Here is a 25342-nt window from a genome sequence, read left to right as displayed (position 1 = left end):
TACTTGCATTTCCTATACACCTAGCCCAATAACAGGACCCATCGTAGTTCTTACTATAAGGTTCCGTTACATGTGTAGTGTTGGAACGAGCATTTCTTAAAGCTTAACTCTAAGGACTAGGCCTAGATAGCTAGATATATACGAAATCGGTAATTTGAATATCCTTAGGTTATTGTAGTTCTCATCACAAAGGCTCGAACGAGAGCCTCTTATTGGCTGGATCCTTATCGATAACGTAGTGCCAAAACCAGCGGGTTAAGGGATAGGTTAGCAACTCTACTCGTCAACCGGATCCTACCTCTAGCTTTGAATATAGCGACAACATAAGATATCTTCTCCCCTCCAACTGCTAATCGACATGGCCCGTGATCGAAAAGCTAGCCACCGAGGAGGATAGGCGACAACGGTCTATACGAAAAGATCAAAGTGCACCCTTTTCCTGATTCTACTCAACCAAATGCTCACCGCTGACTTGTCAATAGGGACATCCTCAAGGCATCAGCAAAGCGGAAGCGCAGAGACCCAAGATTTCGCACAAAGAGGTATACAACTTTGTTCCGCTACGCGATACAGCCAACTCAAGCTAAGCTTCTGTAGAGCCAGTTGACTGTACAATCCGAAAATCGAAAGCGATCGCGTGAAGTTGGAAACCCACTCGACAACTCCTTAACCGCGCCTCTCTGAAAGCAACTGCGGACATCTACTGCACATTTTACTGCTAAGAGACTAACTGGTCGAGAGGTGCCAATGTACAACGGCATAACGCCAACTAATCCTATCGATTATTGGCGAAGGAAACAAACTTGGCCTAAGGAATACTTTGAGCCGGGCGACATAGTGAGTTATCTGCTTGCAAGGAGGAAGTCGACGTCTTTCCTTCGCCGCAAACGATCGGAGCCGGGTTCCCTCACGGCTAGCTCTACCACATCCAGCGACCAAAAGTCGAGGGAAGAAAAGAGTGCGCCATACCAGGATGCGCGTTACGAAGTTGTACTTGGAACCAAAGGGAGCTATATGGGCAGATACGTGGGAGAAAACGAAAAGGGCGCCACGAAGGAAAGTATGGACCTTTGCCGAAGTCTGCTGGAGATGAAACAAACAGTTCCTGAGGATTCCATGTTCCATGACGATTTTTTCGAGGATACTTGCGGAATGATACAAAACAGGAACAAAGCTAAGGTTATCCAAGACATCTCTCGGTTAATTGTTCCTTCCGCTCAGTCCTTTGCCATCCGTGGCGCCAAACATCTCAAGTGTTTAATCGAAAGTGTCAACGAAGGCTGGAATAATTCCATTCCCGTGCTTGGGCCTCGCCCACAGCCTGACTATGCTGTGGGGTTCAAGCGAACTGCGTTCACGGAAGATCAACTTTCCAAGATAAAACCCGTTTTAGGCGGCGTCATGGACATGTCCTTCTTTATGGCCACGTATTACATGTACTTTCCATTCCTAACGTGCGAAGTAAAGTGCGGTGCTGCAGCACTGGACGTGGCAGACCGACAGAATGCTCACAGCATGACCCTTGCAGTCAGGGCTATCGTCGAGCTTTTCCGGCTCGTAAACCGCGAACAAGAGTTACACCGGGAAATCCTAGCCTTCTCCATTTCACACGATCATCGGACGGTGAGGATCTACGGCCACTACCCTGTAATCGAGGGGCCGAACACCACTTTCTACCGTCATTTGATCCACGATTTTAGCTTCACGATGGGGGGAGAAGAGAAATGGAGGGCGTACCGGTTCACTAAGAATGTCTATGATATATGGATGCCAACGCATTTGGATAGGATCCGCTCAGTCCTTGACGAACTACCATCTGATTTCAACTTCGAAGTGCCCCTGCTTCCAGAGGAATTCGGACTTTCGCAAGACTTGGAAAGTCACCATCTCTCGCGATCAAATGTTGAGTCGACTTCTCGTCCAGCGGGGGATAATAGTCAGTCAAGCATTGCTGATCCACAAGATGTAACCCCGGATACTTCTTTCTCTGGGCCGGGAACACCCAAAAGGCCGGGACGAAAGCAAGCTACGAAATAGATAGCAGTGTATATACAGGCAATGATAGTAACAGTTCCCGTGATTCCAACACTGCTCATTTTGCTAGATGGACCTGTTCTGTTTTTATTATGCCTAAATTGCCACGCATATCTTGGGGCGATTCCAAGTGTTCTGGTTAGGAAACTTGTTTAACTTGAGCTCTGTTCAAACAATTGGAAAGTATGAGTGTAGAAGCCAATCCTTCCGTCAAGATATAATTAAATAGCATGTGCTAAATTCTGAACGGCCCAATCACTGAGCGGCGTGGAGAGCTTGTTATCATATTTCTGCGATTTCTCCGATTTCCTAACAAGTTCCATGTACCTCTCTTAGTCCTACAGTGGCTAACGTCGGTGGATAATGCGATGACATGGGGGGTTGGAGAATTTTTGGAAGGCGGGTGGAACCGCGTTCAGTCTTTTCTCCGATGGCTACCCTAATGTGGCTTTCAGCAACATGTTTGATTGCTCAGTGCTACATACCGCCCTTCGTAAGGCGAATGATGTTTGGTTGATAAATTTTCTAGCAAATGACAGACCCTGCAGGATGCAACCTGAAGAGGATCGACGTGTAGCTGAGACCTACGAAAGGCATCAGCCCTACAAAGCGAAGCGGTTTCAGCCGCAAAGGGAGCATGACTAAGGTGTGGCCTAGTAGAGGACTCGCCGTCTGACCGAAAACCAGTGGGTATTACCCAACCCATTGTGAGGTCCAGGTAATGCTATACTAAGGTATATTTTCTCTAACGTGGGTTATGACGGTCGGCATAGTTGTGACGGTTCCTAACAAATTTCGTCCGTGCGCAGTTTGATACTGACCGTCATAACCCGTCGCTCACGTCATAACTTTTAATTTATAACTTTTATTAAAAAAACCTTAATACTATAGAGACATAGAGCTTAATGAGGCAAATCTAATAGTCTAACAATTATATATTGGTCTATTCGTGATTAAAAGCCGTATTTTACTTTTCTCTTTTTACTAGCTTAATAAGGCCGTAGATCTACCTCTACTGTGTGCATTACTTATATAAACTCTATAGAATCTCTTATTTTAATGGGGTAGATATTGTCGAGAAACCCGGCCCGGACCACACGCGCGGCTATGCACTAGGAGGTGGCTCTAGCGTCAATATTTGGCTAAAAGGTCCCTATTCCCGACGTGTTTGGAGAGAACATGGATGCACAGCTCAAGCACGACTGGAGTAGATGAAGACGCATTCGGTGTTCTCTTGAAGTGTTGAGCTCTTTGCCGTTCCAACGGGTCGGTATCGTGAAGGGGTTGTGACTTCACTTGGGAAAAGTCGGTTCGCACTGGTCCGGTTGACCTGCGTTCCTCGGAAAAGGGACACACCCGAGGAAACCCTTTACGATCTGAACAAGGATACTCGGTGCGCAGGGAATTAGAATGTAGCTGAACCATTTCAGGAGAACATTACTCACTCGGAATCTGACATAAAGGGTGGTCATCGAAAAGGCAGGGTGCGGGGTCATGTCAGCTGGAAGCTGTTACTGTGGTGTCAAGGGTAAGTTTTGGGCCAAGCCGCTAGTCTTACCTTTCGTGGCGTATGCTATCCCTTGACACGGCAGGGTCCTTTGCCAAGTTCGCTTATATTGATGATTGGATTCAATTGGATATTTATATTAACCCAGATTTTCCGATTGGTCGATTCTTATCGATAACATGAGGACCCAAATTGCCGTGTCAAGGGATAAACAGCTTAACGAGTTAATTAATTTAATACATTAACACTGTCTAAATATAATTACTGCAGAAAGAGACCATATAAAATAGATGTAGATTAGGTAATTTAAACACTATTTAATAAATAACATAGCGCTTTAGCGTATTTAGCGGCTTGGCCCAAAACTTACCCTTAACACCACAGTACAAGTTAGTGGAGAGCTGTTGGTCAATGCATCGCAAAAGCATCAAAGAAGCATGGCTGGGGTAGCTCTCCAAGCTGGAGTGGCTTCCGCGATTCCCCGGGGGTGCGGGCATACAGCCGTGGTAAGCATACGCTTCACGTAAAGCTCGAAAGATTTTGTATGTGAGTTGCTCTAAGTGAGCAACTAAGAGCAGTATGAATTGAGATTAGGTCAGTGTTAGTAAAGATTACATGCAAGTCGGAGCTTGCTTTGGGCATGAAATGAATCCCGAACACGTCCTTATTGCACTAAATGCCTTTGCCTTGACCAATGAAGACATAGAACCAAAAGAGCTAGTGGTGAGTTATTATGGCAAGTATCCCTGTCGAATCCTCGGCTAACATGAGTTGCACGAGCCAAGTTTTCTGCCACCAGTAGGATCGCACGGATCTATAAGGTGATGAGCCCAAATCCGAAAATCAGATACGAGAAAAGTCGTGTATACGGACGTTTATCGCGAAGGTTCAGCTTTGTATTTCACATGGAGGTAATAATAACTTTATCGGGTAGATCAGGCTCTATGACTGCGTTTATTTGATGGATTTGGTTGATTNCATGCAATCGTAGAGCTTCATCTTGATTTTGGTGATGGGGCACGTGATTAAGAGAGTAAGGTGAAGGAACCGCATCGGGAGACCCTATAATTAGATCGCCTGCGCAGACGCATTGCCGATCTGGAGGGGTATGCAGTGGTATGGTTGATAGAGGGGCTTGAATGCACCCAAGCGAGCAGGCTGTGAGCTAACTTCTTACAGGATGTTCGCATCAAAGGGTCTAGACTTGCTGGACTTACTAACCTGGTGGCTTCGCATGCAAGATAAGGTAGAAGGTTGTGCTGGAAGTTGCTCTGCAGTGTTGATACCCTGCAGAATAACCTGTGTGATAAGGCTCTTCTAGGCTGACACATTGCAGCGGAAGGATTCTGTAATCCTCTCAAAATCACTCAGGGTGTCTCCCAGACGAAGCGCCTCTAGGACTGGTAGGACGAAGCGAGGAAAGGGTCTCGATGGGATCTACGACGACCGTATATTGCATATAGGGGTCACCTCGTCTGAGAATGCATTTCTGAGCATCAATACGTAGCCCAAGGTCCAAATATATTGTACTTGTGGACTTTGATGGATCCAATTTTGTGTACTAGCCCTAATAGGGAAAAATATAGTTGCACCCAAATGGCGGTTTATTACCAGATATAGTATAGCGAAAACAAGTACGAGTTATCCTCCGAATCATGCAGCAACAGTGAGGCAAATTAATCCACTTCAAAAGGATTTAGAAAATAATGCCTCAAAGTACGACATCCTCGGAGTGATGTTGATGGAGATCATGAGTCGCTGTCGTAAAACGCGTGGTGACTTCAGATTGGAGGTGTTTCGTCGCGCCCTGCCGCGTGTTATCCTGCTTATGCGCAAGATCCAGGGCTGCACCAAAGCGAACCCACGTGCCGAGTTCGGTCCTGCAGATAAATACGCGATAGAGTAATGATGAGCTGTCAGAAAACCCCCGACAAAAACCTCCTGAGAAATTTCAGGTTTCTGGTGGAGAAAACTTGAGTCCGAGTCGATGACGGCAAACACGACTCAAGGGGAACCAGTCGATTATCCAAGCAGTGGGCCGGTCGAGAATCTGGAATGTATCCTGGTTCGTTAGTGCACTAGTGAAAGGGCGGGAAGAGCCTCGGGACATGACACCGGCTCTCGTTGAGTGCTCGATTAGGAAATGTGCAGCTACAATCTCGGTGGAAACCCCCAAGCACTTGATAGGAGGACCACTCACGTCATTGAGGGCTCACCCACAGCCACCCGAAAGTATCAAATAGACGGCTATAGGGACGGCCATGCGGACATGCCCTGCATGAAACGCTTTGACACTCTCTAAAGCAAAATATCGGGAGCTGAAGGCTGGTTTTGTGCTGCAGACTAATTACTGGTGTCGGAGGAGTGGCACGCGCTGGAGGCTGGCAGGCAGTACACGCAAACAACAATTTACTAAGTCACTTTCGATCTCATCAATTTCCCCTTAACAAGACGGGCTGCGGGAGCGCAGATCCCAGGAATTGCGGTCACGATGAGAGATCTTTCGGTGGCCGAGGATGGAAATGTATCGAAAGATGGAAGGTGGAAAAGGTAGAAAGTGGGAAGAGACCTTGTTGCGAGCTTGTTAAAATGGAAACGCGACGGAGCAGAGGGTTGTGCTGAGGTGCTAGTGTGGCTCGTGGGAAGGGCCCGGGCTGTGACGCTGCGGAGCGTTTGATTCTGAGAAGTGATCGGGAATTTGGCGGGGGGATCTAGATTTCCACAGCGTTAGACCTATAGGATGTTATGGGCGTGGGCCCAACGCTAGACCACCACGGTTAGCTGCGCGGCTAGACCCTTGCTGTTGGTGCCCTGCAGGGCTCGCGGCATTACATCAACGCTGTGTCAACGTTGTGCCGCAGTCGGATGTCGCTCACTCTCTTTCGCATCCCTGGGGAGCCACCCTGGAGCTCACTCAGCCCAACATGCCCGGTAAAGTCAAAGCGCCGACCAGCTTGGGAGGCACCAGCAAGGCCAACAGCCAACGGGACCCTGACGTGCCTGCAGCCGTAGCACCGCTCGATAATCATGTATTTTTCGAGAAACATCCTCAAGCCTCTAGTGCTGCGCGAAGAGCTTGATGTTTTGAGATTATTGAATGGGGTCCTAGCAGCACCAAGTCTTACTGCTGCTGTGAGAGCTGGTGCAAGAGCCTGTTTTGTGGTGCAAACATAACGGGGTATGAGTGTCGTGCGTAGTGGTGATAGTCGTCCTTTGCACTTTCTTGTGCCGTTCCCGTATCTTGTCTATCACTAGTTGCAAACGAAGCGGGAATCTGTGCGCGTGAGCTTTTCAGAGGGGACAGCCAAAGGGCAGGTGCAAAAGATCGGAGGTCGCAAGATTGCCTGAGTGAGGATTGTGATCGATCGATCGATCGATGCACTTAGCTAGCGTCGTCGGATTTACCCACTGCCCACCGATTGCTAACGTTTGGCATGGAAGGGGGTGGGCAGGTCCGAGGAAGAAAAAGGCTTAATTTTCATCAACACCTTGAAGTATCGATGCAACATTGACGTTTCTATTCACGGCGCGAACAGCACTCTGTAAGCTGGATCTCGATGACTGGGCCGGAGAGACGCTCCGAGGGTCCGGGTTAACTCGCAGATGAAGGCGCGCATCGGTTTGCTTTGCTCCCTAACTTGGTGCCAGGCGGGCTCCTCTCTTTGCCTGAGAGGGCTAGGCACGACGATCGTGCTCTGGCGCCACCGGTGGCTTGACGTGCAACTCGGGGCAGGTGGCAGGCAGGCGGGCAGGAAGGCAGGCAGGCAGGCAGGCCAAGACAAAGCCAACCAAGCCTGTCCAGGCCTGTCCAAGCCCATCAAGCCTCCATCAAGCCCACCCGAGGCGATATTGGAGCAACTAACGCTAGCGATGTCCGGGGGCGCATGGCATGCGATTTTAGGGCGGACGCGCAGGATGGAATTTCGCATTTCGCATCTGCTACCTGGTCCCTAACCCTGCTGCTGGTCAAACTGCCAGCTCCTTGTCCCTGCCCAGCCCACCTAGTCATAAAGCTTCCATCATGTCCCGCCGCCAGCAAGTCCACCAAACCTCAGCGCCTTTTATGACCTCGACCACCCGCTTGCCCAAAGCACTTCCCCATCACCATTACACTCCACTGGCGTAACTTGCCCTCATCTCCTCTCAGAGCTGTCATCTGCTCCCTCCGTCGCCCCTCCCTTCCGCGCCGCCTACAAGAGCGTCGCCTTCAGCCCTCTTGCATACCCCACCACGCCCTCACCACGCCCTCAACCCGTGCTGGGCCGTTGCATTGCTTGAGAGAGTATTACATTGTATCCACACACCAACACCGCGCCAACTCTCCTCGCGCCAGATTCCACTGATTGGCGCTCGTTTTGATTCGTACCACCAAGAACCATGGACGGCAAGAACTCTTCCGGCCGTCGAATTTCATTGCTAAATGAGAACGAGGAGGCGCCCAACGCTGTCCGACTGCCTTCGATACCCCCATCTTTGCGTTCACGAACCTCCAGTTACGCCTCTTCGCCTGTCGGATCCCCGCAGACGCCCCAGCTAGTCCGCAGTGACTCTTCAGACTCTGCCGCCATGCAGACCCCTTCGCCCACTACCCCAGATTTCAGCTTTGAGGGTCTGCCGCCATCCCAACACATGGCGTCGCCCGTTTTCTCCTCGCGCTCCGCCTTCTTTCCGCCTCAGAAGGAGCCCAGCTCAGCCTACTCGCCTGTGCCGCCGAACGCCGGCCCCCTGCCTTATCACACCTCTGCGTCTCAGGCTGCTTACTTCAGACCACAAACCTTAGAAAGCCGAACTGCACCGCCCGCCAACCAAAGATCGAAAAAGAACAGCTACCCATGTCCCGTGGCTAAGCAGTACAACTGCAGTGACTATTTCACCACATCTGGCCACGCTGCGCGGCATGCAAAGAAGCACACTGGGAAGAAGGACGCGTTCTGTCCAGAGTGCAACAAGGCATTCACACGCAAGGATAATATGGAGCAGCATCGAAGAACCCATCAGAGCGGCCGAAATGCAGCAAAAGGCACCGAAGATCGGGCCAAAAAGCTTAAGCAGCCGCAGCCGCTCAAGCGGCCTAAACCCATCCCCCTCCAGTCAACAATGCCCTCACTCTCCTCTACATTAATGGACCCGAATTTCCCACTCAGCCCAGCGTCGAGCTACGGAATGGCCCCGGCTGTTCAGCCAGTGGACAACTTCTCCCAAGAGTACTCCCACCGATCACCTTACCCCGACCCGACGCAATATGCAGTCAGCCAGCACTACCGTCTGGCCGGTTCTGCGTACGGTCTCGATGCTCTAGCAATCGCCGCGAGCGGCGAGAAACGTAAATTCGAGACGTAGTCAGACAATTTTCTCAACAGGTATTAAACGTCTTGCGTAATTGGTACGCGGACTCTTCTCCGTCTATTAATTCCCCAAGCGGGATTTCCTTCTCACAAGCTACACAACTGTCCCCTCAGATTTTTGCTGCAAAAGTCGATTTTGGGGTGGCGGGCGTTCCTTGGCCACGATTTTCCTCTATTTTGTTTTCCTATTTATTTTACGAAACAAACGGCCGTAAGCACGCAATAGACGCATGCCGTCATGGCTACAATGGGGGAACGGCGTTTTTTTTTTATCTTACGGGAGGTTTAAGTCACAGCATGCAACAAGGGCGGAAATCTCTTCAACCATTGTATTTGTGGGTTACTCTTTTTTCTTTTTCGGGGTTGCCACGACGGTCCTACGCGATTTACACGCCTCTTTATTCTCATCCGAGCTGGCGAACGAAGTTGGACTGGTTTTACTTTGTCCGTCGGCAAACTATTCTGGATTCTCCAACTTCTGCGCTGGGCGTTTCAGTGTGATTGGTTTGAATTACTCGGGGTGGCTGCATCAAGGGATTAGGAGATGATGGATGGGATTATGAGCAACATGGATACCCCGCCCTTTTGTTGAAGGCGCATACGCTCTGCACTTGCTTTCGGTTCTCGTAAAAGGGCTTGAGGAAGAGTAGGAGAAATTTGACAAAGTAACCTAGAGGAAACGTGAGGTTACTGTTGCACTCCTCGCGTTTAGGTCGTAGTCTTCGAATGATCGAAAAGACCAGAATGGTCCAGGCCGCTTCGAAGTTATTGATCTGCAAACCCCTATTCTCTCAACGTCCCGTCTCTTGTGATCTATGACGAAATCATGAACACGCTCTGTTTTTCACTGCATTCCCGAGCCGCCAAGTTTTGCCACCAAGCAGCCGTGCTTCTCCCACCACAAACATGCTCCTTCACCACTAACTACCACCCAGCACTGCATTCCAGCCCGTCATGTCCTGCTTCAATCCCTCATTTCCCAGCCGTAGTCTCAACGCCTTGTCCAGCCAAACACCCCAACACCACACTTGCCCAATCCCACGAATCCCATCCCGGACATAGCGGCCGCGCAACGGCGCACGCGCAACACTGGGCCTTCGCCGTCTACCCTTTCTCTTCCCCGGCCACTGCAAGCAGCCCCGCATCCACGCGGCCATCTCTGGCGTGCATATTCCTGCCTGCTCGCCTGCTTTGCTTCTGACTTGCATGTCTCGCCTCTGGCCAAGCGGGTGAGGGACCCTGCATGCGGGAGCCCTGTTGGGCGAGCCAGGAGGTCTGTCCGACGGGAGGAGTCGAGGCCGCGACGTGCTGATTCGCTGCGGTTTTGCGGGACGAGGCCGCAGAGGGGTCTGGGCTGTATTGGCGGGAACGTAGAACACCTCAAAACGGCAGTTTGGCGCAGAAGAAGCGGCCAAGCGAGCTTCTGGTAGCTTTATTTGGCCCCGGGAATAGAACGTGCAGAAGGATATTGTAGATTGGGGACAGGCCAGCCTGTTTTCTTTCGACCGTCCCTAGCTTGGCTGCGGACTTGCACGGAGAAGCCATTTGTGGGTGTTTGATTAAAATAATTTGTCGGATTATCTGATAGAAGGACGCTGCAGCTTTGCTTTTACAACTGCCTTTACAACTACTAACTAACTAGTAGAACTGACCGCTCGTGCGGCACGGTAGCTCGAGTGAGAGCTCCACAGCAATCCCTAGCACGTCGCTCGCCGCCAGCTGCATATATGTAAGGGGACATACATAAGGCCAGTGCAGCTGGCGCAAACACCACCGCTGCCGCGCTAGACTGCTCATTGCACATCTCCAATGTTGGGAGCTTGCTCCCTTGCAATTCATGCATGGCGAGTATGGCGACCTTCACGAGACGAATCTAGAACCTAGCAACACCGCACAGCACCCCGCCTTACCTGCCTTCTTTGTCTTGCCTGCCTTCCCTGAAACGCCTTATCCTCGCCCAAGCTGAAAATGGCGTCTCGTTAGCATGAAAAATCGCTAGGAGAGAAAAAAAATCTAGGACACGGCAAGCCCCAGTACTCTACTCTCCGCCTATAGGCCCGCTCGAATCCACCCCAGCACCTCTGCTCCAGGCCGATCAGACGTGCCCTGCACAGTTGCGCCTGTAACGCAACGGCCACGCAGTCCGCAGCGCCACCTCGCTGCACAAGGTTTCAGGACCCTGGTTTGTGACCAGGGCGTTTTGTGCGGGGACGTGCTTGCTGAGCGACTTGTCGTTTATCTGCCCCCAGATCTTGAAATAGGCTTGCTTGCATCCCGGGGGGTGCGTCCGGCGATCGGGGGAATATTGGGGACGCTTGCTGGTTTCAGAGCCATGAGGGACCACCACTGGACTGTTGGAAGGCGGGGATCTCAAGCGGTTACATGCTTGGCGGGCTTGTCTGTATGAACAATTCATCGGATGCAGACCCTGCTAACTTACATAATTCTTGAAGTAAGGACGATCTGCAGTGGCGGAGACGCTTTCCTTTCTAGCCCAAGTATGTCGGCGGTCTGTACGTGAGGGCAAGGATGCTGCGGTAGGTTTTTATTCTTCTTACGATATCACGCTCGTCTCAGCTTTTCCTAGCTCAGCCCGTCACACCGAAGCTATGCCGTTCCGCGGAGCGACGAATGCGGCGGCGAATGTAACGTCTGACAGTTGCGGTTTCTCCGGGAGACTAGAACTTCAAAACACACGCACAGCAAAGGAAGCAAGAAACGGGTAAAATAGCATGTGATTGTGATCGAGACTGCAACTGCAACTGCAACCGCAGCTGCAACTGTAAGGGCGATGCGTGTACTGTGCAAGGAAACTACGGCGACGAAGGTACAGAGCTCACGACCTACAGCTGAAACAAGCCTTCAGCAAGCCACCCGCGCTGCGCAGAGTTTGTGAGTGAGATGGCATGAAAGCGTCTCTATGATGGATTTGGCCTGTCCATGTCCTGAACTAGCAGTTGTTTGAGGAACAGAGGAAGGGAATAAGAAACTTGGGAGGAGAAACGACACAAAACCAAATTTGAATGCAAAACAACACGAAACAAATCTGGACCATTAGGTTTCCCGTGCCCGGGTTTGATTCGTTATCTAGACCTGGTCGTCCGGACTGGAACCTCCCGTGAGGTCTCCACTCTGCGTGCGGAGACCTGACTCCACAGCGGTTCATTCCCATGGCAGAGGCGTTCGTTTGACCATCGGAAAACGCTTCCCCTATTTCTGTTATTTCATGGTATACACACGAAGCTGCAATGCAAGACATTCGAAGAAGTCAATAACCATGACCTCTCTTGCTTCAAGCAAACGGCCCCCAGGATGTTCTGAGAGTCACCACGTCTATGCTGCGACCCGGGATGCGGTCCTCCTTTGCCCAACGTCTGTAAAATTTAATTCTGCCCCTCTTGTCAAACGGAGAAAATGCTCTGTGGACTAGTTTGGGTTCCCGTTTTCGTATTCTTCATATTTGCCGTTCTTCAACCAAGGTTAGCCTTGTGCATATATCTTGCAAAGCTGAAATCATCTCCTGAAGGTCCTCCCTCGCCACCGCGATTATCCTTTAATGCCTGCTGATATCGCTGCTCGAGGCCGCTCTCCATGTCCTCGTCGTCGTCGTCGTCGTCATCTTCGTCATCGTCAAGCACCATCCCTTCCTGATCCTCTTCTTCCATTTCCTCAGCATCACTGACTGTCTCAGGCTCATCCTTCGTGGCTCCCTTCTTCTCCTTCCCCTTCTGAGATCCCGAGACATTCATGTCCTTCAACAACCTCCCCAACTCCTTCTCCCTCCGTTCCGCCTTACCCTTCTCCCGCTGCTTCCGCCGTCTCTCAAGCTCAGGCTGATAGTCCCTTATGAACTCCTCCTTTTTGTCCTGCACGCTCTTGAAGAATTCCTCCACACCATCTCCCGTCATCGCACTAACTCCCACCACACTGAGATGTCTATAAAACTCTTCCAGCACTAGACTCATGCTGTTCAGCAGGCTGCCCAAATACCCACTCCCACCTCCTAATGTGCTATCCCCTCCCTCCACGCCCCCAAAGCTGCCGCCCTCCTCCTCTTTCCGTAGCGCCTCCTGGAACGCCTCGAAATCCGTCATCCACTCCTTTGCAAACTCGGCATCCTGCGCGTCCGTCTTGTTGAACACCAGGATCATGGGTAGCTTGGTCTTGTAGAGAATGCTGCACGCATACAGCATGTTTGACATGAAGGTGCTGGTGGAGGTCGTGCGCGGCGTGTCGATGATGTAGGCGATGACGGTGGGGAAGCTCGACGCGAGCGAGTTGAGCAGAATGTCGCCGCTCGCGCTCCACACGAACACCTCGATCTGGCCCGGCGTGTCGACCAGAATGTGCTCGATGGGCTTCTGCAGCGCGGGCGCCGGTGCGGTCGTGGGCGCTGCTGCTGGTGCGGCGGCGGCGGCGGGCGGCGGTGGCGGCGGTGGGGCGGTTCGCTTTTCTAGCAGGGCGAGGATCTGGTCGATTTTCGTGGCGAATAGGTTCAGAGAGGTGAGGATGCCGCCGTTAGGACCTAGGTTGTACTGCTTCATTACTTCTTTGTAGTTGACGCTGTCGCGGATGTCGATGTTGCTGTCGAAGGGTACGCTGCGCACCGCGGGGTCTAGGTTGATTACGTAGGGGATCTGATTTTGCGAGTATAGGTACGAGTTGATGCGCTGCATGAAGGTTGTTTTGCCCGACCCGGCCATGCCTACGCAGACGATGGCGACGGGCGAGGTGGTGGGGTCGGCCATGGTGGGATGTGAGGGGCTTTGCTTTGTGGACAGCGGTCTTAGCTGTTGGAATCCCTGAGTTTTGACTTGTTATAGGGTGTGTTATGGTAAATGAAAGATAGTGTCTAGCGGTTTGGCCTGTATAGAAGGAGAAACGTCCGATGTTGGACGGGTTGTAGAGAAAGACGTGGTGTTGACCAAATTTCTTCGGCGAGTGATGTCAAAATAGTTCCGGCTCGCTTCAGCTTTGTTCCATCAACCCCCGAGCTTTCAAGCTTGACCTATCCACGACTTCCATATCCCTTACTCAAAAATGGGTCTCGAGGACTTTGAGAGGGAGCTGGCAGAAAGTAAGGCAAAAGAATCGCACAAGAAGCGCGATCGAAGCCGGAGTCGCGATAGAGATCATCACCGCTCCAAGGTACGCCGAGCTTTCGTTTACATCGCCCCAAGGGGCAGGAATAGCTTCCACTGCTTCTGAAATTGCGTTAACACTTCTTTTAGGGCAAGGAGCGAAGACATCACCACAGACACCATAGCTCGAAGGACGGCGAAGAATCTGAATCGCGGCATAGACACAAGCGATCACGCCACCACCGAGATGAAGATTCGGAAGAGCGCTCAAGGCGAAAGCGAAAGGAGAGACGCAGCCGTTCTAGGACGCCTGCCTCTGCGGAAAATAAAGAGGATGATTGGGTGGAGAATGAGGTAGCACCGCCCTCAGAAGATATTCTGGATACAAGGCTCGCAGATGCTGCCAATGCGGACCTGAAGCGCGATTCGTGGATGGAAGCACCCTCTTCGTTAGATGTGGACTACGTACAGCGAACGCGGAAGGCGCCGGAGTCTGCGTCTTCTAGGAGAGCAACGCAGAACGATTACCAGCTCAAGGTTCATAAGAATGAGCTAAACCAACACTTGCGTGGTCTCCATGCGGATAGCGATAAGGAAGAGGGAGCTCTAGGCGGTCCGGATGAACCGGCCCAGCATGAAGTCGACTATACGTTCGGTGACGCTGGCTCTCAATGGCGGATGACGAAGCTAAAGGCCGTGTACAGACAGGCAGAGGAGACTGGGCGACCCGTCGAAGATATAGCACTAGAGCGGTATGGTAACTTGCGGGACTTCGACGGTGCTAGGGAAGAGGAGATCGAAATCGATCGTAGGAAAATGTATGGGAAGGACTATGTCGGGAAAGAGAGGCCCAGTGGGGAGTTGTACAACGAGCGGAAGCTCGATCAGGGAATTAGGAGGATGTCAATACCACACAAGGAGGAAGGAAGAGAACTACCTCAAGGGAAAGTGGTGGAGGACCCTAATCCAACGACAAAGACAATCCCGCTTGATCAAACTGCGCTGAACAAGCTGAAAGCACAGATGATGAAGGCGAAGCTGAGAGGGGCAGCTAATGCTGCGGAGCTTGAAGCCCAATACAACCTGGCTATAGCTGATGCTGCGAATCGTAGAGAGCCTGATATTGTTGTTTTGGGAGCAATGGAGAATCGAATGTTGGCTGGTGGTCGAAAAGGTGAAGTCAAGGCTGTCGAAAACAAGAGAGGAAAGGAGAGAGGCCAGGTGGTCGAGAATGAAGACATGAGTATTGAAGACATGGTCAGACATGAAAGACGAACAAAAGGTCAAGCTGGCGGGGAAGGTCTTCTCCTGGCCGAGCGTATTGCGAAGGACGCTAAATTCGATGTAAGCTCCCTATCCTTCTCTGGTGTCGTCTTTTGCGAAGACTTTCCACTTTAGACACAAGCTAACTGGTGATATACAGAATGATCTCGACTATATGGACGAAAATGCTAATAAGCTCGCGTCTCGTGTGCAAAAGTCGGAAATAAACCTCCGCAATACCGCAATTTCTGATTTCCAGAAAACAACTCGCATCCTCGACGCCTGCCCTCTCTGCCACCATGAAGACAAGGGTCAGCCTCCCGTGGCTCCTATCGTCTCACTCGCGACTCGTGTCTTCCTTAGTCTTCCCACCGAACCTGAAATTAGTGAAGGCGGAGCCGTCATCGTGCCTATCCAGCATCGTACGAACCTCCTCGAATGCGATGATGATGAGTGGGAAGAGATTCGAAATTTTATGAAGTGTCTGACGAGGATGTACCATGATCAAGGTCGCGACGTTATCTTCTACGAAAACGCAGCTACGCCACAGCGGAAACCTCATGCGGCTATGATGGCCGTCCCGGTCCCTTACGAGCTGGGGGAGACTGCGCCGGCCTTCTTTCGTGAAGCCATCCTCGCAGCAGATGAGGAATGGACGCAGCATAAAAAGCTCATGGATACGCTTAAAGCATCTCGTGATGGGCTTGGCAAATTAGCATTTCGCCGTACCCTTGCGAAGGAAATGCCGTATTTCCACGTTTGGTTCGAGCTCGATGGAGGGTTGGGACATGTGGTTGAAGATGCCAATCGGTGGCCTAGGGGAGATCTTTTTGCAAGGGAGGTGCTTGGGGGGATGCTAGATGTTGAGGTTAATGTTGTGAAAAGGCAGGGACGATGGCATAGAGGAGATAGAAGGGTGGGTGGGTTTAGGAAGCGCTGGAGGAAGTTTGATTGGACGAGGGTTCTAGGGGAAGGCTGAAGGGTAAAAGGACATCTGGATAGAGCGTTGACCAAAATACCCAACGCCAAGGAGGAGCGGTCCTTAAATGGATTTGACTACTAGGGGTACGAGCTCCGGTAATTCGACCAAGAGTCTCGGGAGAGCTGTTAATTTGATTGCAGCAACTCAGAAGGTTGAATGGTAAGATGGGGTTTATGATAAAACTTTCACGACCTGCTCGTGTAATAGAAGTTCTTTAGGACCATGTTGTCTATCATATCAATGAACTGGAGAAGTCCAATAGCTTCGTAGTTCGACCGAGTCATATGTAAGGGTGGATGAGAAGTGTCCGCTCCGGATTACAGTGCTGGCTTGGCTGGGCGGATGTCCGGCGCTTTGCCAGAATAGACGTCCTGTGGCACGAATACTCGAGAAGATCATGAGAATTGAGGAATGAGATGACATTACAAGATCTATCACTTGCTGAAGTTATCTCATTTAGAGTACATATATAAACTAGATCTAAAGAGAGGCTCAGGCCTTCGAGTGCGGTGAAGTACCGGCCCCCTCTCCCGAAGTTTATGCGGTATTATATACGGCCAGGGGTGGGTTGTCGTTTAGCTGCGGAATTTTGTGGTGGGGGCGCTACAAAAGCCGGAGCAGACCCTTCAACCTCTTTCTCACTTATTACCACTCTTTCATTCTCTACCACTTCCTAATTTACTCATACTCCACTTCCATTCCTCTCAACCGCCACCATGTCTGCTCCAGCACACAAGTTCAAGATCGCCGATATCAGTCTGGCAGCTTTTGGCCGCCGCGAGATCGAGTTGGCTGAGAATGAGATGCCGGGTTTGATGGCTACTCGGGCCAAATACGCCGAAGAGCAGCCATTGAAGGGTGCTCGTATTGCTGGATGCCTTCACATGAGTCCGTAACTCCTTGATATTGTTACTTTCCATCTGACTATTTACGTAGCCATCCAAACCGCTGTCCTTATCGAGACCCTCAAATTCCTCGGAGCCGAGCTGACATGGACAAGTTGCAATATCTTCTCCACCCAAGACCACGCCGCGGCCGCGATTGCTGCCAGCGGAGTCCCTGTGTATGTTCTATAACTAAATTGAGACTTCTAGCGCTGATATTTACCAGCTTTGCATGGAAAGGCGAGACCGAAGAGGAGTACGAATGGTGCTTAGAGCAGCAACTTACTGCCTTCAAGGATGGCAAGAATCTTAACTTGATCCTTGATGACGGCGGTGATTTGACCGCTCTCGTCCACAAGAAGTACCCCGAGATGCTTAAGGACTGCTATGGTGTCTCAGAAGAGACCACCACCGGTGTGCACCACTTGTACCGCATGCTGAAGAACAAGGAGCACCGACTTCTTGTCCCTGCTATCAACGTCAACGACTCTGTCACCAAGTCTAAGTTTGACAACCTATACGGATGCCGTGAATCGCTGGTCGATGGCATCAAGCGTGCAACCGACGTCATGATTGCTGGCAAGGTGGCTGTCGTTGCTGGATTCGGTGATGTCGGCAAGGGCTGCGCTCAAGCTCTTCACAGCATGGGTGCTCGCGTCATCGTTACTGAGATTGATCCTATCAATGCTCTTCAAGCCGCAGTTTCAGGCTACCAGGTCACCACGATGGAGGAGGCCGCACCCCAAGGTCAGATCTTCGTCACTACGACTGGCTGCCGTGACATCCTTGTCGGCAAGCACTTCGAGGTTATGCCAAACGACGCCATTGTTTGCAGTATGTATCTCTTCTTGATTTGAACCCCAATTTTAGTCACTAACATTCCTAGACATCGGTCATTTCGACATTGAAATCGACGTTGCGTGGTTAAAGGCCAACGCCAAGTCGGTCCAGAACATCAAACCTCAAGTCGACCGCTACCTGATGAAGAGCGGCCGCCACATCGTCCTTCTCGCTGAAGGCCGTCTCGTCAACCTGGGCTGTGCTACTGGTCACTCTTCTTTCGTCATGTCTTGCTCTTTCACTAACCAAGTTCTTGCACAAATCATGCTGTACAAGGCTGGTGATGAGGAGTTTGGCAACAAGTACGTGGAATTCGGCAAGACCGGCAAGCTTGAGGTTGGCGTGTATGTCCTGCCTAAGATCCTGGACGAGCAGGTCGCACTGCTACACTTGGATCATGTGAACGCCAAGCTGTCTAAGTTGACCTCAGTCCAGGCTGAGTATCTCGGCCTACCAATTGAGGGACCGTTCAAGAGCGACATGTGAGTTTTACCCTTATGGATGTTTACTTGTTTATGTATACTGACAATCATCCAGCTACCGCTACTAGATTTCTTTTCTTTAAGCACTGCGTGCAATGTTCAACACGAAAGTAATGAATTGGGATGATACCAAAAGTTAATTGTCTTCAACGGCATTTTCCACTGGATGGAGCCATTCATATCAGTCTTTATTCTACAAAAAGATTGATCGGGGGTTTATTGGAGCGTACAAGGCGTTGCATCCCTACTTGGCCTTTCAACCACGGCTAGGTAGATGAGGTGTTCTTATTTGGTGCTTCTATCATGGTACATAGAGGGTTGGGTAGCTAACTGCATGAAGCTACTGTATGTTGACATAGAAGTAATGGCTCGCCAGAAATGCGAGTCGAAATGAAAAAAAGGTCGGGTTCCACACCCTCATAACTTTGAAAAATTCTAGGACATTTGCCCTCTGATGACGTGCTCGATCAGTCTGATATCAATGATAATACTCACTTCGATAGGACCATACTGATTGGCAATGCCTACCTAGATAGACCCATTCCCATTCCCTCTCAAGCCTTTGGTTTGGTCCGATTCTTACATCTTCACTGCCATTCCACGCTAAGTTACGTCTAATTCACGAAACAGTAAAGCATGAAATATTAGAGATGTGCCACGCCATACTCAATCCACCCCTTCCGCATGATTACCAGCATTCCCAAGTGTAGATGCCAACAAGGCAAGCTCTCTCGCTCTGCTACGAGCCCTTACGACCTCCACTAAGCTCATGCGCTACGTAGCCTAGAAAATCCCAAACGCGTTCCTGGCAATCACGGGGCTGTTTTCTGGGGTATTACCGCGCTGCGTGCCGGGCATTCCGCGCCATTGGCGCTGGTCAACACAGGAGTCGCTTAGGGAAAGGACTACGGTTACGAACGAACGAGGAGAGGGGCGGTGATGTGCGGTAAATCAATCCAACTACAATCCATTCCTCTCTGGCTCTTATTGCTTTCTCTCCTCCACGAACAAAAGCGTCATCATCATTATTGTTGTCGTCATCGCCGCCCTAATTCTCATCATCCTCATCGGTGCGGAGGAGCCTACCGGCAGAGCCGATGGTCATCGACCCCGCTTAATTTCATTCTTTTAGTCGATGCTGTTGGATGGGAGCCTTCCTGCCAATGCTCTGCCGCAGATTTAGGAGAGCCGGGAGAAGCTAGATTCGGTCTGAACTACTTGCTTGAATTTGCCGCTTCTCGAGGAGAGCGCACTCTCGCGGCACTTGTAACATGCCCGGCGCGGTAGAAATGCACGTTTATGTTGTGTGATACGTGTTCTGATATCCAAGGTTCCGCAGTGCAGGTTTGCCGATAGGCTACTACGGTTCGCTCCACGGCTTTCAAAAGTTTCACGGCTGGTCATCAGAGATGTAGCCGGTTCCGGTGCTAGCCATCGACAGCACCACGGGACAATTTTTCTCTTCTGGTATGAGCGATTGCGAGTGTTGTAATTGCTTCCACTGGCTTCAAACGCACTCCCATTGGTAGTGTTTCGGCAAAGATTCCCTGTATACCCACGAGTATCGATGAGCCCTACCTGGCCAAAAGCTATTGTCTAGAATAGATTTCGTTGTGATGACCACGCCACATCCAAGGCATCCGCCAATTCTCGGTGCGCCTGCTCGTAACCCAGGCAGGAATAGATGCTTTGCGATTCTGCAGACGCGGCTTTGGCGGCAAACAGCACTTGGATTAACTGTGTCACTCTGGTGCTGTGGTACAGCGTCCATGCTAAGCGGATGGAGTCTCTGGTTTGGGGAGGCGAGGAGTAGTAAGTAGTGGCTGGAATGGCCGGGGCGGTGGAGGCAGCTGATGAGGCCGCGTCAGGAGGGTCGGCGGTGTGGGGCGGTGTACAAGTTCTGGTATCAATGCGATCAGATGACAGAAATCCAGCGGTTTCATTATCCGCCCGATCGGAATTAGCATCGAGCAAAAATGATGGGAGGAACTATATAGGAGGGCGCGGCGGGGAAGGCGCAAAATCCGGCTCTGGGTTGGATCCAAGCCCTGCTGAAGCAGGTACTTGGTTAGGGGTTGAGAATATATCTGTGGAGGCAGAAGCGGAAGATAAGGGGGATGGCGGGGTGGGAGGATATTGCCGGATGGTGCAGGGAATGGTGCAGGCGCGGAGTGAGCCATCTTTCCGCTCTACTTCGCATGACTGGCCGTGCCTTTGCCAGAGCTCGTAGGGTTGAATGTTGAGGCGTGAGGTATGGCCGCATAGATACCGGTGGCGCCAGGCCCGGCACAATTTTAATCGTGGAACTGGTGGGTTAGGAGGAAAGCATTGGAGATTCGGTGGGGAGATGTTATAGAGATTTTAGAGTGTGAGCAGACTTGGAATGATAACTTAGACATCGTTTCAGCGGATTTCAAAAGAAAGGAAAACGAAAGAACGAGGCTGAGCGGGAAGACAGGAATATAAGAGTGACGAACTATTCAATGTATGTGCTAAAATAGTTGTGGTAGCTGAGTATATTAGTGACGATGGGCGCACGCTCTGGAATATGGTGGCGGTAAAATGACATGATCTATTCGTTGTTGGCATTACCATCTTATCATCTATACTCTACCTGCTCTTCCAACCTGGAGGATTTCCCCCGTCAATTTCTCATCCGCCCTTAAAACTGGCCAACCAGCGCCATCAGCTTTAGCAAGTGTTAGTTCCAGTTTTGTCCCCATAATTTTGAAGCTGCTGTTTTCGGGATCTATGGATGCGTATAGAGCCATGTCGGCTTTGTATCGTTTGCTATCTGTTGTACGGAGGTCGAGGTTGGCGTGCGTGGGTGTGAGTTCGACTGTTGAAGTCGACTTATCGATCTTCTTGAGATATAACGATGCTATTACCGATGTTGGGGTTTGATAGAAGTCATGTCTTTTGACTGCTTGTCAGTTCGCCTGTCACCCTAAACTTTAACTAGGGCAGGTACATACCGCACAGTGTCGAGCTTTTCCTCCCCACCCTTCTTCCCGCTGCCGATGAACAGATGGCGATCCTTCGTTTTGCAGCCTTCAATCTTCATGAATTCGTCAAACTCTAAAACCCGTCTCTTGCAACATGTCCAGCCTTTCGAGCCTTCGTGAAACAGGGCAGCACCTGGGTGATGCACACAGCTCTCTCCTTCCCGCCCTGCACTGGGTGTGTATGTTGCACCGCAGCCTTTCCTTCTGCAAGTTTGACCTGCCGCTATGGGGATATTGGGATCGTCATCCTCAGACTCCGGCGGGGCAGGGGAGGGCGTTGGCCGTGCTTGTGCCGCCTGGGCAATCGGACCCCGTGGAACCGGGGCGTGTAATGTCGCATCAAGGGTGTCCAGAGACGCGGGCGCAGGGTTCGGTGCGTCACCTGCAGCTACGGCCGGCTCGGGCGCGGGAGTATCGTCGACGTCGGAGTGTTTACCGGTCGTGCATGGCGGGATAGATAGGAATTCGTCAAAGGTCAGGACGCGGGGCTTACAGCACTTCCAGCCTATGAAACATCAACGCCTGTACAGAATAGAGTAGGAAGACCGGGATTTCAGACACCTTTCTGGCCTTCATGGAACTCTGGCGGGCCTGGATGATAGACGCAGTCCTCGGAGTCGTCCGTGTAGACTTTGCCGCAGCCTTTGTGAACACACTTCTTCGCCATGATATGCGGTGATTAGATCGAAGGGGTTGCTCGTGGTAGCATTAAAAGTAGTGGTTTGACGGGGTGATGGGAGTATCTAGTAGCCCGAACATTCTGGAATGACGCTGTATTTTGATGGCTGTTAATCCTGGCGGGCAGAAAAAACAAGCTTAAATCGGGCGGTGTGAAAGCAAGTCATTGTATTGCATTTCCCTTTTTCGTCCAATTGCAGCAAGTGTATTTTCTGTGCCTCTCAACACCAAGACCTTTCTCTTAGCTCGCCATGCTGCCGTCTCGTTGTCTGCTTCAACATGCCTGCAAGATCACGCTTTTCACGCGGGCCAACTGCTCTTTATGTGATTCCGCCAGGCTTGTTCTGTCTCATGTATGGGACAAGAGACCTTTCGGGTATACAGAAGTGAATGTTATGGAGCCTGGCCAGGAGAAATGGAAGATATACGAGTTTGATACCCCTGTTGTATGAAATCTTTTTATGATAACGGTTCCTACCGCTCTGCTTACATATGCAGATCCATGTTGAAAAGTTCAAAAGCGGACACGAGACTGCCACTGCTGCCAGGAAACTAATGCATCGATTTAAAGAGGCAGAAGTGGAGAAGCTGATGGACGAAGCTGGAAATGATGCAGAGCCATAACCACTGCATCGCACACAGCACTCGGTCCTTGTTCTGCCGGAACACTTGGTGTCTCCTTTCAGTGTGACGCAGGTGGTGGGGATACTGATAATGCCGATGCCGAAGGAGGGGTCCATTTGACGTTTCCCGAAGGATGACAGTGTACTCAATTTCTACAAAACAGTACCATACGGCCACTTAACTCCTCAATTGACAACAATTTTCTTGAATTCTCTCAAGTTCCTTATTCAACCTCGCTGCTAGCCCATTCCCGGCAATGCAGGCGGCAAATCGGCTACAGAAAACCCTCAGGCTTCGGAGCAGGCTTCGGAGCATGGCAGGCAGGTATTGCTTGACCTCATTCGAGGCTAATTCTCTGACCTTCTGTACGATAGATGTTTCCGGGGACGAGTCACTCCAGAGCAATTGCCCGCAGCGGCGTAAACTGGATCTGCGTCGACACCAAGCACGGCAACGTCGATGGTACGAATCCCTCGATCCGCCCTCACCATCCACCACACTGACCAGCCCTCAGACGGCTAAATGCACGAAGCCGTAGCCGCAATCGCCAGCTGCGGCGCAAGTCCCGCCGTCCGCATCGCCGCCAGCGAAGCATGGATAGTCAAAAGTATGTCTCTCCCAACTTCCTCCCACTCCTATCCCCCCTCTAGCTCCTACTACCACCACCACCATTCCACTAACACCATCTTAGGAGCTCTCGATGCCGGCGCCCACGGCATCTGCGTCCCACTCCTCTACACAGCCGACGATGCGCGCCGCCTCGTCTCCTCAGCCAAGTTCCCACCCTCGGCACCCGCGGCTTCGGCTCGCCGTTCCCTACAGGGACCTTCAATAACGAGAGTCCCGCTCCCTATCCCCAAACCCATCCCCAGCCCACCAACACCTCAAACCGCACATGCACATACCCCCCAGCTGACCCCTACCATCCAAGGCTGAAGCCATCGCGCGCGTCCCCGGCATCGGCGTCCTGCTGATTGGGTCCTTTCGACCTGGGGAACAACATCGGGCGCCCGATCCTCGACGGCCGCATGTACGGCGGGCTGGTCGCCGCCATCGCGCGCATCCCACCGCGCCGCGCTCGGCAGCGGGAGGCGCACCGGGGTTTATTGCGCGTCTGGCGAGCAGGCGTGCAGGTGTGCTGAAAGGGGGGGTTTCATATGGTGAGTTGTGCTGGGCCGGGCGTTTATTTTTGGTTTGCGGTTGGTGGGGCGGGAGAGGGAGGGGGGTCAAGGAGGTGTAGAGGACTGTGCTAATGCGGCCTAGCTAGATTTCGGTCGCGGCGGATATGATCGTCATACTGGCGTACTTCGCGTCAACGCTGGCGGCTGCGAGGGGGAGTGGCAGCGGCAGCGGTGGTGGTAGAGGCGCGACTAAGATGTCGTATGATGGCCGGTAACAAGGCGACCGCAACACGAGTGCGTCGGCCCGGTTTCTCAGAGGGAGCGCATCACAGCATCGTATCATGCATTCGGCATAGCATATAGAACCTCAGCAGAGGTGTAGTAATCCCGCAAGCAAGCAAGAACAGCTGCCTGCCGCAGCATCGGCTGGAATTTTGAATATCAAAAACCTGCCCTCCTGACCCCTCGCTCAGGATAGCCCAAAAGATCTAGAATATTAAAAACCTCCCAGAAAGTGGTATAGTTGCTTAAAAAAAGGCAAAGAACTCCCTCCGTTTTATGGTTTGATCTGTACCCCCGCCTGCCGTAGACCGAAATGCAAGAATGCCGATACCTGGAAAGCTGAAGAACCGGAAAGCCCAGAAATCGAAAAAGCAAAAGAGCCAAATACCAGAAAGCCAAGAGCCAAAAGACCAAAAGAGTCCAGAACCCCAAGAAAGCAAGACCCCAAGAGAAACCCGAAAAAGCCAAAGTGGAATCATCCCAATGCAGTAGTGAAGAGCAGGAAGCAGGAAATTGGAAGGTAGCCGCCTGAAGTACTCGCGCCCGCTCTGGGCTGAGGCAGTCTTTAGGTATCTTAGAATGCAGGACAAAGTAGAAAGTTAGGAGGCCCCGATCTGGGAGATCTGGAGGCTTCGCTAAGGAAAAGTAAAATCAATATGGAGTGCCGTGAACGCCGATATACTACACTATGTCTCCCGCCCTGCCATTCGATGCATGGCCCGCCTAGTATGCTACGTCGGATGTGGGGTGAGGTTAAGAGGGCGGGAGGGAAGGATGGATGTGGTGGGTGAGTGGCTCGGTGGTTCGGTAGTTCGTTGTATGCGATGAGTGGTGTGTGGTATATGAAGATATGTGTAAAGCGGGCGAGTTATGTCCTGCTCTTGCTCGCTTTCCGTGCTGCATGTACCCTCATGTATCTACTACGAGCGCGGCGGCGATTTCCTCCTCATCGGCGACCCCCTCTGCAAGGTAGGCGACGTTGCGCTCCCGCTCCCGCTAATCTGCTGCTGCGGGAACCTCGGAGTCACAGGAGACTTCCCCTTCCAACTCCCGCTCCCGCTCCTGCTCTGTCCCTCTTGCTGCACGGATCTTGTAGACGTCGGCGACGTCGGCGATCGCCCAGTGCCCTGGAGCGCCCTTGGGGTCGTGCTAGCGCCGCTTTCCAAGCTGACCCTCTGATTCCCGGCCCGCGGCGTCGTTTCTTTACTTCCTCC

At 51.6% G+C, this 25342-nt stretch overlaps 9 protein-coding genes across 9 annotated transcripts; 7 read left to right on the top strand and 2 right to left on the bottom strand.

The window, feature by feature from the left end:
- Nucleotides 1-286: 286 nt before the first annotated feature.
- On the top strand, nt 287-2407 carry K441DRAFT_646913 (uncharacterized protein). Its single transcript, XM_067646836.1, has 3 exons — nt 287-426; nt 483-542; nt 598-2407. The coding sequence occupies exon 3, from the start codon at nt 748-750 to the stop codon at nt 2035-2037; it is 1290 nt and encodes a 429-aa protein (XP_067497961.1). The 5' UTR covers nt 287-426; nt 483-542; nt 598-747; the 3' UTR covers nt 2038-2407.
- Nucleotides 2408-7918: 5511 nt separating this feature from the next.
- On the top strand, nt 7919-8881 carry K441DRAFT_588661 (uncharacterized protein; the record flags this gene model as incomplete). The annotated part of the gene is made up of 1 exon (XM_067644720.1): nt 7919-8881. One exon carries the CDS (start codon nt 7919-7921, stop codon nt 8879-8881), a length of 963 nt encoding a protein of 320 aa, XP_067497960.1.
- Nucleotides 8882-8999: 118 nt separating this feature from the next.
- Nucleotides 9000-9573, top strand: K441DRAFT_314001 (uncharacterized protein). Its single transcript, XM_067641124.1, has one exon. The coding sequence runs from the start codon at nt 9117-9119 to the stop codon at nt 9432-9434; it is 318 nt and encodes a 105-aa protein (XP_067497959.1). The 5' UTR covers nt 9000-9116; the 3' UTR covers nt 9435-9573.
- Nucleotides 9574-12356: 2783 nt separating this feature from the next.
- K441DRAFT_588904 (uncharacterized protein) lies at nt 12357-13634 on the bottom strand (the record flags this gene model as incomplete). Its single annotated transcript, XM_067644732.1, has 1 exon — nt 12357-13634. The coding sequence occupies one exon, from the start codon at nt 13632-13634 to the stop codon at nt 12357-12359; it is 1278 nt and encodes a 425-aa protein (XP_067497958.1).
- Nucleotides 13635-13852: 218 nt separating this feature from the next.
- On the top strand, nt 13853-16609 carry K441DRAFT_621433 (cell cycle control protein cwf19). The gene is made up of 3 exons (XM_067645969.1): nt 13853-14034; nt 14118-15311; nt 15391-16609. Exons 1-3 carry the CDS (start codon nt 13927-13929, stop codon nt 16207-16209), a joined length of 2121 nt encoding a protein of 706 aa, XP_067497957.1. The 5' UTR covers nt 13853-13926; the 3' UTR covers nt 16210-16609.
- Nucleotides 16610-16842: 233 nt separating this feature from the next.
- Nucleotides 16843-18864, top strand: K441DRAFT_669235 (adenosylhomocysteinase A). The gene is made up of 5 exons (XM_067650116.1): nt 16843-17100; nt 17149-17275; nt 17323-17930; nt 17983-18418; nt 18474-18864. The coding sequence occupies exons 1-5, from the start codon at nt 16929-16931 to the stop codon at nt 18484-18486; spliced, it is 1356 nt and encodes a 451-aa protein (XP_067497956.1). The 5' UTR covers nt 16843-16928; the 3' UTR covers nt 18487-18864.
- A 1780-nt stretch (nt 18865-20644) lies between these two features.
- On the bottom strand, nt 20645-22196 carry K441DRAFT_669234 (chord-domain-containing protein). The gene is made up of 3 exons (XM_067650115.1): nt 21985-22196; nt 21394-21928; nt 20645-21334 (listed from the first exon to the last, which is right to left on the bottom strand). The coding sequence occupies exons 1-3, from the start codon at nt 22088-22090 to the stop codon at nt 21022-21024; spliced, it is 954 nt and encodes a 317-aa protein (XP_067497955.1). The 5' UTR covers nt 22091-22196; the 3' UTR covers nt 20645-21021.
- Nucleotides 22197-22352: 156 nt separating this feature from the next.
- On the top strand, nt 22353-22716 carry K441DRAFT_461729 (uncharacterized protein; the record flags this gene model as incomplete). Its single annotated transcript, XM_067641783.1, has 2 exons — nt 22353-22547; nt 22600-22716. Coding segments are annotated over 2 exons (312 nt in total), but the record flags the coding sequence as incomplete, so codon positions are not given.
- Nucleotides 22717-22991: 275 nt separating this feature from the next.
- Nucleotides 22992-24071, top strand: K441DRAFT_313885 (uncharacterized protein). The gene is made up of 5 exons (XM_067641123.1): nt 22992-23045; nt 23100-23187; nt 23240-23332; nt 23417-23885; nt 23993-24071. Exons 3-4 carry the CDS (start codon nt 23248-23250, stop codon nt 23659-23661), a joined length of 330 nt encoding a protein of 109 aa, XP_067497953.1. The 5' UTR covers nt 22992-23045; nt 23100-23187; nt 23240-23247; the 3' UTR covers nt 23662-23885; nt 23993-24071.
- Nucleotides 24072-25342: the final 1271 nt, after the last annotated feature.

Source organism: Cenococcum geophilum (genome assembly GCF_001692895.1).
Source record: "Cenococcum geophilum 1.58 unplaced genomic scaffold K441scaffold_68, whole genome shotgun sequence".
NCBI lineage: Eukaryota > Fungi > Ascomycota > Dothideomycetes > Gloniales > Gloniaceae > Cenococcum > Cenococcum geophilum.
Note: the sequence above shows the minus strand (reverse complement) of the source record. Positions and strands in the feature narration are given on the sequence as shown.

Excerpts from the sequence above, each read along its gene's own strand:
- K441DRAFT_314001 (XM_067641124.1), top strand. The coding sequence starts at position 9,117 with ATGCCGTCATGGCTACAATGGGGGAACGGCGTTTTTTTTTTATCTTAC.
- K441DRAFT_313885 (XM_067641123.1), top strand. The coding sequence starts at position 23,248 with ATGCACGAAGCCGTAGCCGCAATCGCCAGCTGCGGCGCAAGTCCCGCC. Across the intron at positions 23,333-23,416 it reads CGAAGCATGGATAGTCAAAA|GAGCTCTCGATGCCGGCGCC; the intron begins GTATGTCTCTCC and ends ACACCATCTTAG.
- K441DRAFT_669234 (XM_067650115.1), bottom strand. The coding sequence starts at position 22,090 with ATGGCGAAGAAGTGTGTTCACAAAGGCTGCGGCAAAGTCTACACGGAC. Across the intron at positions 21,929-21,984 it reads GTTCCATGAAGGCCAGAAAG|GCTGGAAGTGCTGTAAGCCC; the intron begins GTGTCTGAAATC and ends GATGTTTCATAG. Across the intron at positions 21,335-21,393 it reads GAAAAGCTCGACACTGTGCG|ACATGACTTCTATCAAACCC; the intron begins GTATGTACCTGC and ends AGCAGTCAAAAG.
- K441DRAFT_621433 (XM_067645969.1), top strand. The coding sequence starts at position 13,927 with ATGGGTCTCGAGGACTTTGAGAGGGAGCTGGCAGAAAGTAAGGCAAAA. Across the intron at positions 14,035-14,117 it reads GAGATCATCACCGCTCCAAG|GGCAAGGAGCGAAGACATCA; the intron begins GTACGCCGAGCT and ends CACTTCTTTTAG. Across the intron at positions 15,312-15,390 it reads CGAAGGACGCTAAATTCGAT|AATGATCTCGACTATATGGA; the intron begins GTAAGCTCCCTA and ends GGTGATATACAG.
- K441DRAFT_669235 (XM_067650116.1), top strand. The coding sequence starts at position 16,929 with ATGTCTGCTCCAGCACACAAGTTCAAGATCGCCGATATCAGTCTGGCA. Across the intron at positions 17,276-17,322 it reads GCTGCCAGCGGAGTCCCTGT|CTTTGCATGGAAAGGCGAGA; the intron begins GTATGTTCTATA and ends GATATTTACCAG. Across the intron at positions 17,931-17,982 it reads AAACGACGCCATTGTTTGCA|ACATCGGTCATTTCGACATT; the intron begins GTATGTATCTCT and ends TAACATTCCTAG.
- K441DRAFT_646913 (XM_067646836.1), top strand. The coding sequence starts at position 748 with ATGTACAACGGCATAACGCCAACTAATCCTATCGATTATTGGCGAAGG.